Here is a 12290-nt window from a genome sequence, read left to right as displayed (position 1 = left end):
CCTGGCAGCAAAAGAAAAAGGGTGCACCCCCCAAAAGGGAAAATGAGGCTGTGCTACGCCGGGCTACCGACGTCATTCGTCCAACCTCAACATCGTTGGTCCCAAATCAGTGGCTTTGCGTACATGGGACCGCTCCATTCTTTTCACTGCTGTTCGACGTCTTTCCGCCCCGGACCTGGCCCAGTGGTGTTGTTCTCCAGTTAGGTCTCGGCTTCGCTACCCGGTGCCGAGTGACAGACGAAATTACGGTATCCGTCCTGCGAAAGCAGGAAGGGTCCGAACGGAGGGGTTCCCCTTGGGCTGCCTCAAGCCAAGCAGCATCCATGGACTGCCAACTCTATCCAGTTGTGCTGGGTGGCGACGCAGTAGGTAGGCGAAGCTTTGCCTTTGCGCTTCCCCACGCCCCAAAGGTTGTCCGTCACTGGCAGCTGACGACACAACCTTGCGACGACCGAGAGCCAGATCCAGGCACCCGTTCATGGCCATTGGGCAACATAGCCGGCATGTGATGTTTCGGTCCAGAACACGTCTCTCAGCCCGCAGCCCAAGCTGCGTAATTCGTAATTCCACATAAGCTCATCCTGGGCAAAACTAGGGTCCTCCTTTAAAAAGGCTGCCCCTCCCCGGTTCTATGCCTGGTCGTGCTTGTGTTCAAGTCTTGCTTTTCGCATACACTCGAATCCCACTCTATTGACCTTTGACTGTGATGGGATCATTGTACGAGATTCCTGCTGCAGGCCGTGATCGCTCAACTAACGCCTCATTCAGACCGGAACGCGACATGGCTCCGAATATCGACTCGGCGCTGGGGACGGCCGACATGGCGAATGAGCAACGCGGCCTGCTCGAGCTCATCGACAAGCTGCAGTTCGCTCAGCTCGACAACGTCAAGCTGCCCCAGATCGTCGTCGTCGGCGACCAGTCCGCGGGCAAGAGTTCCGTCCTCGAGGCTATTACCGGCACACCATTCCCTCGCGATGCCGGCGCATGCACGCGCTTCGCGACCGAGATTCGTCTGCGCAGATCCAACGAGGCGACCCTCAATGTCTCCATCATCCCCGACAAGAACAAGACTTTCAAAGAGCAAGAGCGGCTGAAGCAGTTTGGCGGCGCCGTCGACACCGACATGTCGTTTGAGGCGCTCATGAAGTCCGCTGTGGATCTGATTGCGCCAAAGAACATCCCCGGCAGATTCGCCGCCCGCGACATCCTGGTGGTTGAGAAGAGAGGCCCCGACATGCCGCTTCTGACTCTTGTCGATCTTCCCGGCCTCGTCAAGAACGCCAACAACGACCAGTCCATGGACGACATCAAGACCATTGAGACCCTCTGCGACCGCTACATGAAGAGCTCGCGCACCATCATTCTCGCCGTCGTCGGCGGCAACACGGATTATGTCCAGGCACCAATTCTCACCAAAGCCCGGCATTTTGACCCCTCGGGCAGCCGCACTATTGGCGTCCTCACGAAGCCCGATCTCTGCGAATCGATCGGCCTCGAAGACAAATTCATCGAGCTCGTCCAGAACAGGGACAAGCAAAACTACTTCAAGCTCGGCTGGTATGTTCTGTTGAACCCCGGCCCGAGGGACCAGGGCCAGCCGTGGCCTTCGGCGCGCGAACGCCGCCAGCGCGAGGAAGAGTTCTTCGGCCGCGGGAAGTGGCGTGCCCTGCCCAGCTCCATGTGCGGCTCCAACGCGCTGAAGCAGAAGCTCAGCGTCCAGCTGCAGCGCCACATCGGCCGCCACGTCAAGACGCTGCGCAACCAGATCCAGAGAGCGCTGGACGACTGCGACACGGAGCTCAAGTCCATGGGCACCGGAAAGGACACGGTCGAGGAGATGCGCATCGAGCTTGTCGAGCTCTTCTCCGCCTCCAAGGAGCTCGTCATCCCCGCCGTCTACGGCTTCTACAAGAACCCTCCCCGCAAGAACTTCTTCCGCGCCACGGCCGATCCCCGCGGTACGCCCGCGCAGAATCTCCGCGCCCGCGCCATCGAGGAGAACGAGAAGTTCTCGCACCGCATCCGCCAGAACGGCCGCAAGTTCGGCTTCTCCTCCTCCACCGACCCGCGCTCGGCGGACGGCGTCACCATCAGCGACAGCAGCAAGAGGGAGTTCGTCGGCAAGGAGGTCGAGATGCTCCTCCGGCAGATCCGCGGTTCCGAGTTCCCCATGGACCCGAAGCCCCGTGCCGTCTACATGCTCTTCCAGAGCTACTCCGAGAACTGGCCCAGGCTCGCCCAGGAGCACAAGGACAACCTCGGCGTCGTCTGCAACGAGTTCCTCAGCGAGGTCATCGACTTCGCCTGGCCGCAGCGCATGCGCGAGCCGCTGCGCTACCAGTTCCTGGACCCGCAGATCAAGAAGCTTATGGCGGACGCGCAGCAGGAGCTCGAGCACCTCACCCAGGACATGAACCTCGAGATCCAGCCGTACGACCCCGAGTACGAGGAGCGCCTCCGCAAGTGGCAGATCGAGTCTACCAAGGACGGCGCCACGTATACCGAGGCGCAGGAGGTGTGCGAGAAGATGCTCATCTTCTACGAGCTGGCGGCCAAGACCTTTATCCGCAACACGATCACCCAGGTTGTGGAGCGGCATCTCTTGCAGGGAATGTACAGCATCTTCAACTCTGTCGAGATTCTGAGCATGCAGAGCGAGACTGTCGAGGCGATCGCGGCCGAGAACAAGGAGACGCGCGACCGCAGGATGAAGCTCAAGGTCCAGAAGGTGGCGATTGAGGAGGCGCGCGACATTTGCGCCAGCCTGGCCATGAGGAAGGAGCTGAGGATGGTGAGTTCAGAGCTAAACCCCTCTTCACAATCATCAGTGCTAACCCGATTTTCACAGTACGCCGACGAGGATCGCGATTTCGAAGACAACACCTCGGACGAGGACGATGACAAGCCTCGGCCGACAACAACCCGGAAGCCGGTCAACAACAACCTCGCACCCAATCCCGCCCCCAACCGCGCCCCGAGCCCGACGCGGGAAAGTCTCCGGCCGGCGCGGCAATCCCGCGAAGAACGCCCGCCAATGAGCACGCAGCCCTCGGCGGCTGAGTCGGTCGCGGCCAACGGCAACTACAACTACGCCGGCCACTCGGCGCCCGCGCAGCCCCCCCGGAAAGACACCTCCGAGTGGGACGAGGAGTACTACAGAGCTGCCTCGCAGCAGGCCGCGCCCGCTCAGGCGCCGCCTCCCCCGCCTCCTAGGCCCCAGAAGCTGAGAACGGAGGAGCCGGTCACGCCGGACGGCTACAGCCACCGCCCCTCATCCTCCATCTCGGAGCAGCAGCACGCGAACGGCTACGGCAACTACGGCCATGACCAGAGCGAGTACGCGCCCTCCTCCACCCGCAGGGTAACGGCCAAGAAGCTGTTCGGCAGGGGCTAAAAGCGACCGGAATGCAAGCAGTATTGTGGCTTATTCAGCGATATGACTCTCGAGGTCAGGCGTTCAAGCGAGGGTTTAACATGGATTTATACCAGCGGGTTGCCTTTTGGTTACGTAGACGGCTTGGATGGGATGTTGTTTCTGGCAGATTTTTACCCTCTTATCACTAGATAGTATGATACCAATCAGATGGATTATCCAAATACCTTGACTTATTCAGATTAGCAGTGAACTGTGACCTTTTGGCATGTGTATGTGGCTGCCCAGCCACTGGTTTTGCTGATTGAGAGGTGTATCTCGGCTCCGTGTAAGTAAGCTCAGGGTGTCAAAGTCCCTGCTGCCACGACCACTACATCATCACCGAACTCAAATCCAATTTGTGTCTATTGACGAATTTGTTACAAAGTCAATTGGACATGATGATTGTCATTGCGAGAAGTCACAGGCAGGCAGGCAGGCAGGCATTTTGTTTATAGTTGACTTTCATATTATTGGTCATCAGTTGTCATTATACTGTACAAGTAATAGCTTTTCCCATCCTTTAAATGTTTCAATGCATCCCCGGCATTTCCCTTTACTCCTGGGCGATCTTCAGGACGGCCTTGCCAAAGTTCTGGCCGGTGAGCATGCCGACGAAGCCCTCGGCGGCCTGGTCGATGCTCTCGGTGACGTGGACCTTGACCTTGAGCTCGCCGTTGGCGATCATGGGCTGGACCTTCTCCTGGAAGGGCTTGTACTTCTCGGGTGACAGGTTGACGAGGAAGCCCTGGAAGGACAGCTTCTTGGAGACGAGGTGGAACAGGCCGCGGACGCCCTTCTGCTGCTCGAGCGGGGTGTTGTAGTCGGCGATCATGCCGCAGCCGATGATGCGGCCCTGCTGGTTGAAGGACTCGAGGGCGGCCTCGAGGTGGTCGCCGCCGACGTTCTCAAAGTACATGTCGATGCCCTGGGGGGCGAGGCGCTTGAGGGCGTCGCGGGGGGACTCCTTCTTGTAGTTGAAGCCGGCGTCGAAGCCGAGCTCCTTGGTGATGAAGTCGAGCTTCTCGTCGCTGCCGACGGAGCCGATGACCTTGACGCCCTCGGCCTTGGCCAGCTGGCCGACGATCTGGCCGACGGCGCCGGCGGCCGAGGAGACGAAGATGGTCTCGCCCTTCTTGGGCTTGCCGATCTCGTAGAAGCCCTCGAAGGCGGTCATGCCGGGCATGCCCAGGGCGCCGACGAACAGGGGGAGGTCGACGTTGTGGGTGTTGGGGACCTTGAAGAAGCCCGGGAGGAACTTGGCGGGGATGAGGGCGTACTCGGAGTTGGGGCCCATGAAGGAGGTGACGAGGTCGCCGACGGCGAACTGGGCCGTGTCGGAGCGCTCGACGCGGGCGACGAGGGAGGAGACGATGACGGCGCCGGCCTCAAAGGGGGGGATGTAGGACTTGCCGGCCTCGGGGGCGCGCATGCGGCCGCGCATGTAGGGGTCGAACGAGGTGTAGAGGACCTTGATGATGATGCCGCCGTTGAGGGGCTGGTCAAGGTCGATGGGGCGGTCCTCGACGACGAGGTCCTGGCCCGGGACGGGCAGGCCCTTGGGGACCTGCTTGAAGACGAAAGACTTGTTGGAGATGGGCGCCATTGTGAAGGTTTGTGTGTGGTTTGTGGGGTGTGTGTGGGAGGAAGGGGGTATCGAGATGTGTGTGTGTTTAAGAGGTTTCTGATGCTTTTTCAACAAAAGCTGTATTCAAGAATTGGGATCGTTCCGTGTTATATATATCATGGCAGCACTTGCTCCAGATCATGACGAATCCCGAACAGTCTCCATCAGGCCCCGCGTCGGTTCCGACCTTGTGGTGCCCCTTCGAGCCTGGTGTGCCTCCTGGGGGGGGAAACACACGGGGCGGAAGGTATTCGAAACGGCAACGTCATGATGGAAGAGGCGCGGAACACCCACCCGCTGTTCGACCGGTGGAGAGCTCATGGGTCGGCGTTGCCATCTGGCCGGTTGTCCCCCAGTCCGTAAGTGAGGTGGGTAGTTCTCCGATCAGGGATAGCGTGGTGTTGAGTAGCTTGTCACGCTTTGTCGAGCGGTACTTGGCCGCCCTGCCCCTCCAACCCCCGCCACGGACCCCTTCTTTTCTTGGTGCAGAATATCCGTATCTGTCAGCACGTTTAAAGGCGTGCCACTTTTTTTCCTTTACGATTTGCCCCTCATTATTCGTGTCTGACATCAATGTGCCGCGGTTCAAGGCGGAGCCACCCGCTGCAGGAATCGGTAGGGCGGTGTGCCGACAGCCCATCGAAGTTACACTGCTTAATCAATCACTCGAGTGAAAGACCGGGGGGACTCACCCGTAGGTTTCTATGCTGTCGGACGGATGGTTCTTCAGGGTCCGCTCCGCGGGCACCGGGGGGGCGCGTCGAGCTGCTCAGGTTCTGCCCACGCTGTTTTTCTGCTGCTCTTCGGGCTGGCCGGTTTGCCTGCTGCAGTACCAGAGCCACCACCCTCCCGAGTCAGTTTGGCGTTTATGACCTGACTAGTTTGGTCATGTCCATCGCCTCTCCTTCCGCCCTCGCAAACCTGGATGTGAACACAAGTGTGCCACAGAAATCTCTGCCATGAAGCAATGATGACAAAGCAAAGCACTCGCAAAACTGTACCAGCTGTCCCAGCTCTCAACATATCCGGAGCTGGCTGCCCCTTTTGGCGCAGAGGGGCCCGGGCCCCCGAGGCATAGAGAAAAACAAAATAAAATAAAAACAGAACAACGCACAGCGGCAGACGCCTGAGCCGTGGTTTGGGGCTTGCCAGAGGCTGTCCCCGCCCGCCGAGTAACCCTACGAGTCCGCGACAATCTGGACCAGACGGTCGGTGACGGGAGCCGAGGCTCATTTGTCGGCCCTGGGGCCCTTTTGAGGCTGGTTCCATTGTTGGAGCAAAACTCGAGACGGCCTCCGGGCCAACTGTCAATGCTCTAGAGCAGCTCGGTCGAATGATTGCCCTAGTGTACCCAGCTTCTGGCCAGAATCTCCATTTGTTGATGGGCTTGAAGGGAGTCTTGATTTCAAAGCCAAATTTCCGCCCTCTGCGTCCCTCAATTCCGTCCCCCCCATTCCCTCTCTCCACAACGTCGATCGTCCACTGATTGTTCTCGAATACCTCAAACTAATCACTCTCCCACCGCTCCCGCCAACAGCGGCCCGGTGGGTTGGCAGGGCTGGCTTGGCCAAGGAGGTGGTTCCACGGAGATCCTAAACATCGCCGTCACTGTCTGCCGGGACCCAGGTGCTTCGCCAGCATCCTCGCGTGCCCTCGAACGGCCGCCTCCTCGGGGGCCCTGAATTCTTGGGGCGCGGTACCCGCGGATACGGTCACCAACTCGACACCTCTGCTGCCGCTGCCGTCTGCCGAGTCCGATGCCACCCAGTACTCTTCGTAGCCCGTCGACTCGAGCCCCATCTTCTCGAAGCATCGCCTTCCCTCTGGCGTCGCCGTGAGTGCTATCAATGATCGTCAGATCACCGAACCCCTTTTGCGAGGAGAACCGTGGCCACCATTAGGAACCACTTACCCGAATGACCGATGATGTTCCACCCCTTGTCCTCCGCGGCAGTGACGACAACCCGCATCGAAGTCTCTGCGAAGCCTCGCACCTTGCCGAGCGTCGCGGGGACATCGAACCGTTCAATGTGGAAGACGTGCAGCCCAACTTCTGGGCTGCCGCTGTCGCCGTCGCTCGGGAACATGGTCTCGGCATCAACGTCCGTCTCCTTGACCTTGCCGACCAGCAAATCCCGCCAGGCGGGCGCCCGGATCGGAAGCGCAATGACGGCGCCGACGAGTGTCCGCGCGCCGAGGCCGCCGCTGCCCGAGCCCGGCAGGTAGAAGCACGTCGCCAGCTCGGGGGCCGCCCTCGTCCAGCTCCGGAGGCGGTCCCAGGTCAGCGGCGCGGGGTACATGTCCTGGTCCGAGGCGAAGATGCCCTCCAAGACCTCGTCGGTCATTGGGCCGGTTTCCAGAGCGGGCACTGACATTCTGGCGGAAGTCATCGTCGTCGAGGAGGGCAATGGGCTTCTTCGGGTGGTTTATTTTTTTTCGTATAACTGCGAAATCTTTTGATTTAGAAGCCGGGCGCTCGCGTAGCAACGATGCCGCTTATGGCGCCCTATCCCATTGGAGATCAGTTGCTATGGCTCTCTGTAGGAGCCGTGCTGCGGGGGCTGACCCACTGAACTTGTCCGTCCCTGTAGGTGATGTCAGCACTCTATCCATCCTTCCGGACCCAATCGCCGCCGCCCGATCTGATGTTGCATGCATGTAGGAATGAATCCTGGAACTGGCAGGTTGGATATGTGAGAATCCCCTAAGACTCTAAAGTCTAGGGAAAGAAAACGGTAAAAATCACTTACATCCTTGGCCGGGATTTGAGCCGTTGGAAAGTACAAGGCTCAAGATGCCAGCTCTTGAAGCGCTTCATTCTCAATGATAGTCCCCCTGCGGCACACACATCCAATTCGACTTGACTCCAACATCGCAACAGGTGCTGATGCTTAATAACGTAGCCGTCATTTTGGCTTACTCTATTCTTTCATGGTTACTCATTATCATTACATGCATTAGTGTCGACCATCCTTGTTGTCAAGCCCATGCATACCCTATGGGCAGTAGCACGCTGGCCGGTGCACCTCTCCTGTCTAGTCGCCCAACATTGACCGCGTGCCGTCAACCTTCCGACCCCGAGTCCTCTGTGGATTCTGGGCCTCTCTCGATCCAACGAATCTCGCCGGTCACAGGGTCCATGATGCAGCTAAAATGCGTGCTCTCGTTTGTCGTCGGATAGCTTGCCACCCATTCCTGGAGCTTCTCTTCTCTGATGCCACGCAGCTTGGCGGCATGTTGGGGTTGCGGCGACAGACTCGACTGGACACAGACGCCGTTTTGCCGAGCCCTCAACCTTGCGGCGGCACTCTTTGTCGATGCTCTCACATGCCTGATCCACCTGTCGAGGAGGGCCTGCTGGCGCTCCTCCGATTCATCCAGCCATATTTCCTCTCCCATAATTGTAGCCTGGGCTGTGTCGGTGGCGTTCTTGTTGGTGCTGTGGCCGCAGCACGTCTTGTGGTCCGGGTCGTGGTTCGTCTGGACCATGAACTCTTTGCTCGTTTTCACGTGGCCATGGTACAGATCCTTTTGAACAATGGCAACTACGGCGCCGTCGCAGAGGGTCAGGTAACAGGGCGAGGCCGGCATTGACGCAAGCTTCAGGGCCCGAGCCGTGATCGAGAGCTGCTCTTGGTGCACCTGCTCTCCGATGAGGGGCTCGTCGTCTGATGATGTCGACGGCTTGTTACTGTCGTCTTCCTTTAGGAGAATCCGTCTTAGAACCGATGGCACAGATTCGCGAAAACCAAGCAATACCATAAGCTGATGCGTTAAAAGAAAGGGGGTGCTGCATTCGTGAGCAGGCCTGAAGTTGAGCGACAGCGAGAGGTTCTTTCTGGAGGGTTGTGTTGTCAATCGCCGAAACACCATGACGGGATTACTGGCGGCTTACCGAACGCCTGTCAGTGTGCCGACGAAGCCGGCGTAGGTGACTGATCTGGCAATCACTTCCTCGGGATTTTCCCTTCCAGTGTTCACAAACTCGAGAACCACGAGGAGCTCCTTCAGCACGTCCATGCCCCATTCCAGAGTCCGGAAATGCATCAGATGATCCTCGGCTTTGCCGCCGCGCCCCCCGCCAGACGGCGTACGGACCAGAGCGGCGCCCGACGTGCAGCCAAGCATCAGGTCCAGAAACAGATTGAGGGCGATGGCGCAGTGGACGTCAACCTTGGCTTCCTGGGCGATGGATTTGATCTCCTTGGTCTGCTCTTCGTCGAAGACTCTGCGCAGGGTGAAGCGGGATGTGAGCTTTATGAGGCCGGCCAGCCTCTTGGTGAATAGCATCTCGACGACCTCGTCAAAGAGCGGGCTCACCCTTCTTATGCGAGGAGCAAAATCCTTAGCAAGCCTGAGATACCTCTGCTCCGGCGGCGCCGCCAAGTCTATACGGTAGACGGGTATGCCAGTAGCGGCGGGAATGCGGTCTATCGGAGGAGGTGGCGATCCTGCCTCATCATGGGCGGCGGCCGTCGACATTTTTCTGTTTACGATGAATAGCAATAAGACTGAAAGCTAGACCAGTCGCTTAACACCGATTAGGAGTGAAGACAGACATGCGCAGGATCGACTGGGAAATCCTAGGCGGAAGATGCGGACGAGGATGAGTTAATGATTTCTCACAGTCCCGGAGGACTGCAAAATAGAGCGACTGTCCAGGCAGCAGGAGTGAAACTTTCTGCCTGGGAAAAAGGACTCATGTAAACGAGCGCGATGAGCGTGGGATGAATCGGTGCCAGTGTCGATGTTTGGGGGCCGTGGATGAGTGGCTGTGGGAAGGGGGAAGTGGTGAACGGTTGAGGCTGAGTTTGGGGTACTGGGCTGTCAGCACAGGAAGGCGCAGGTGCGTGTCTGCCTGTGCGACGGGGCCTCGAGGCATAGCGCGAGGGCAGGGATGAGAGGGGGAACGTATTTTGCGGTCAGCTTCCTCCCACAATCGGGGTCAGAACAGAGAAGCCATGAGAAAATACTAGTTATCTCGTGAACGGGGCTACGAATAGCGCTGCCGGCGAGATCCAATGAAATGCCGAATTATGTGGCTGCTAGTGACGTTGAGGCCAACGATAACCCCTAGCGTGGGAGGGTGATTGTGTGCGAGGGACAGACTATTTCATGGCCGCCCGGTTCGGAGAAAACGAACTAGATTTATGAGTCAATGGAGGGTTTGACATGTCTACAGCGATGTACATTACGTGGTGTCACGACGAGACAGGACGAGCCGCGTCTCGACGCCCTTATATACACAGTCTGGGAAGTATCGCCGAGAGTTCATCAAGTATGCTTAATAGCGACTGGTAATATACTCCGCTGTCTGGTTCTAAGTTTGTGTTATTTTTGACAAAGATTTACTGGCATTGCTTCATCCAATGTTCGCGCCGGCACGTCTATGCTCGTTTGCGCACAGTCACTGAGCACCCTCTACCTGGACTCCCGCTCAATAGTCACGCGCAGACTCTCCTTCGGCCGAAGAGTGAAGTTGGGGTTCGCAAGCTCCAACACTCCGTTCCAGCCCGGGCGCGGAGAGAACTTGAAGTTGCGCACCAGAGCAAAGATGAGGCTCTTGACGTTCAGGAGCGCCATATTCTTAGCGATGCATCCCGCGGGGCCTTGCAGGAACGCCTCCATGGCGAACGAGTCCTTGGCCGCACGGCCGTCAGTCCAGCGGTCCGGGTCGAAGACCTCGGCGTCATCTCCCCATACTAGAGGGTTGAAATGGGCTACCGCGGGACAGAGTGTGACTTGGGTGCCCTTGGGGACGAAGATGCCGCAGACTGTGACATCTTCAGCGGCCACGCGCGGCAGGAAAATGGCTTTAATAGGTTAAAAGTTAGCGAGAAACGAAAACAGAGCAAGAGAGTGAAGTATTTGCCTGGTGAATAGACACGTAATATCTCTTTGAGAAAGTTATTGACGTAAATGAGGTGCTCAAGTTCTTCATAGCTGGGGTCCCAGTCTCGCGGCTTGCCAGCGCAGAGCCCCAGTATCTCTTTCTTGAGTCGCTCCTGAACATCGGGCTCCGTCGCAAGAATGTGGGCAATCCACATTGTCGTGGAACCGGTCGTCTCGTGGCCTGTCGTGCAGCGTTAGCGTCTTTCGCCTCACATTGGATCTTCATCGTTGTCTTCCTACCTCCGGCAATGAAGTTGAGCATCTAATCCCCACAAAGGTCAGCACCGACGTCTACACGTTTGTCCGACGAGCTACACTCACATATTCCAAGAGCTCCAGGTCGGTCCAGTTCGTATGCGTGGCATTAAACCGACAATCTTCCAGGATGAATGTCAGGATATCCCGACGATCACTCCTGCTCTGGCTGACACCCAACTGCTTCTCCGACATCATCTCCATTCTCCTATTCTCGACACAGTTAAGGAGCATTGACCGTATCAGGCCAATATCTCTCAACCATCTTCTGTTGCTCTTCAGTGGGAGCCAGGGACGGACAGGAATATGCCCATCGATGAAGGTGACAAGGTGGCCCGATGCGGGCTGGCGGATGATGCGCTCGTACACATCGTAAAAGTGCGCTTCCGGAAGGGAGATGCTCTCCAGGTCGCAGCCAATGGAACCGATGACAAAGACATCGAGAGTCGCCTTTCGGATGAAGGGCTCAACTGGCAAGACTGTCAGCTTTAGATCGCATAAAACTGAGGCGGCTCGGGGTTGGGAGACACACCATCAACGACTTTGGTGTCATCCCCTCCAATCTCATGACTAATAGCTTCGCAAAGCTGATTTGCCTTCATTTGGAAGACGTTCAGCATCTTGCGGGTGTTCTGGTTCGAAAAGGCCCCTTGATGCCATGTAAGTCAGCGCACCGGAGATGCCAAACGACCCGAAAAGAATATACCCACGAGCCAGTTGAGTCCGCTGCTTCTTCCTCTCTTCTCCCTCGGAGAACATGAGTCCATGTCCCGTGATGGGAGAGAACATGCGAGCCGCAAGCTGCGACTTGTGGAAGGAATACGCCTTCGTTTGCTGCACTTCTTTGAACGCCGCCAGGTTGTTAACCATGAGCACCTCCGAGTTGCCGATAGACAGGTATCGCACGAACGGGGCCTCGGGCCATTGCTTCATCCACGACACGAAAATGTCATGGGGCCCCGGCGTCCTGATCTGGTTGAGCATCTGCCCGATGAGGAAGTGTCCGCCCTGGAGAGTTTTTACATTAATCAGTTAATTATTCAGCTACTCTTCAAGACCTTACGCCAAACGCGGAGTAAAGAGCGCTTTGAATTTCATACC

At 57.7% G+C, this 12290-nt stretch overlaps 5 protein-coding genes across 5 annotated transcripts; 1 reads left to right on the top strand and 4 right to left on the bottom strand.

Moving 5' to 3' along the window:
• Positions 1-706: 706 nt before the first annotated feature.
• On the top strand, positions 707-3397 carry EsH8_VI_000156 (P-loop containing nucleoside triphosphate hydrolase protein; the record flags this gene model as incomplete). Its single annotated transcript, XM_083271409.1, has 3 exons — positions 707-717; positions 769-2794; positions 2852-3397. The coding sequence occupies 3 exons, from the start codon at positions 707-709 to the stop codon at positions 3395-3397; spliced, it is 2583 nt and encodes an 860-aa protein (XP_083126583.1).
• Positions 3398-3971: 574 nt separating this feature from the next.
• EsH8_VI_000155 (MDR family NADP-dependent oxidoreductase) lies at positions 3972-5021 on the bottom strand (the record flags this gene model as incomplete). The annotated part of the gene is made up of 1 exon (XM_083271408.1): positions 3972-5021. One exon carries the CDS (start codon positions 5019-5021, stop codon positions 3972-3974), a length of 1050 nt encoding a protein of 349 aa, XP_083126582.1.
• Positions 5022-6647: 1626 nt separating this feature from the next.
• EsH8_VI_000154 (uncharacterized protein) lies at positions 6648-7417 on the bottom strand (the record flags this gene model as incomplete). Its single annotated transcript, XM_083271407.1, has 2 exons — positions 6648-6883; positions 6955-7417. The coding sequence occupies 2 exons, from the start codon at positions 7415-7417 to the stop codon at positions 6648-6650; spliced, it is 699 nt and encodes a 232-aa protein (XP_083126581.1).
• A 688-nt stretch (positions 7418-8105) lies between these two features.
• On the bottom strand, positions 8106-9524 carry EsH8_VI_000153 (acid ceramidase family protein; the record flags this gene model as incomplete). The annotated part of the gene is made up of 2 exons (XM_083271406.1): positions 8106-8760; positions 8938-9524. The coding sequence occupies 2 exons, from the start codon at positions 9522-9524 to the stop codon at positions 8106-8108; spliced, it is 1242 nt and encodes a 413-aa protein (XP_083126580.1).
• Positions 9525-10463: 939 nt separating this feature from the next.
• EsH8_VI_000152 (cytochrome P450) lies at positions 10464-12173 on the bottom strand (the record flags this gene model as incomplete). Its single annotated transcript, XM_083271405.1, has 6 exons — positions 10464-10816; positions 10930-11115; positions 11175-11196; positions 11256-11659; positions 11722-11838; positions 11900-12173. 6 exons carry the CDS (start codon positions 12171-12173, stop codon positions 10464-10466), a joined length of 1356 nt encoding a protein of 451 aa, XP_083126579.1.
• Between the last annotated feature and the right edge of the window lie 117 nt (positions 12174-12290).

The sequence above is a fragment of the Colletotrichum jinshuiense genome, chromosome 6, assembly GCF_051148585.1.
Source record: "Colletotrichum jinshuiense chromosome 6, complete sequence".
Lineage (NCBI taxonomy): Eukaryota > Fungi > Ascomycota > Sordariomycetes > Glomerellales > Glomerellaceae > Colletotrichum > Colletotrichum jinshuiense.
This window is presented reverse-complemented; position numbering and strand designations above follow the sequence as displayed.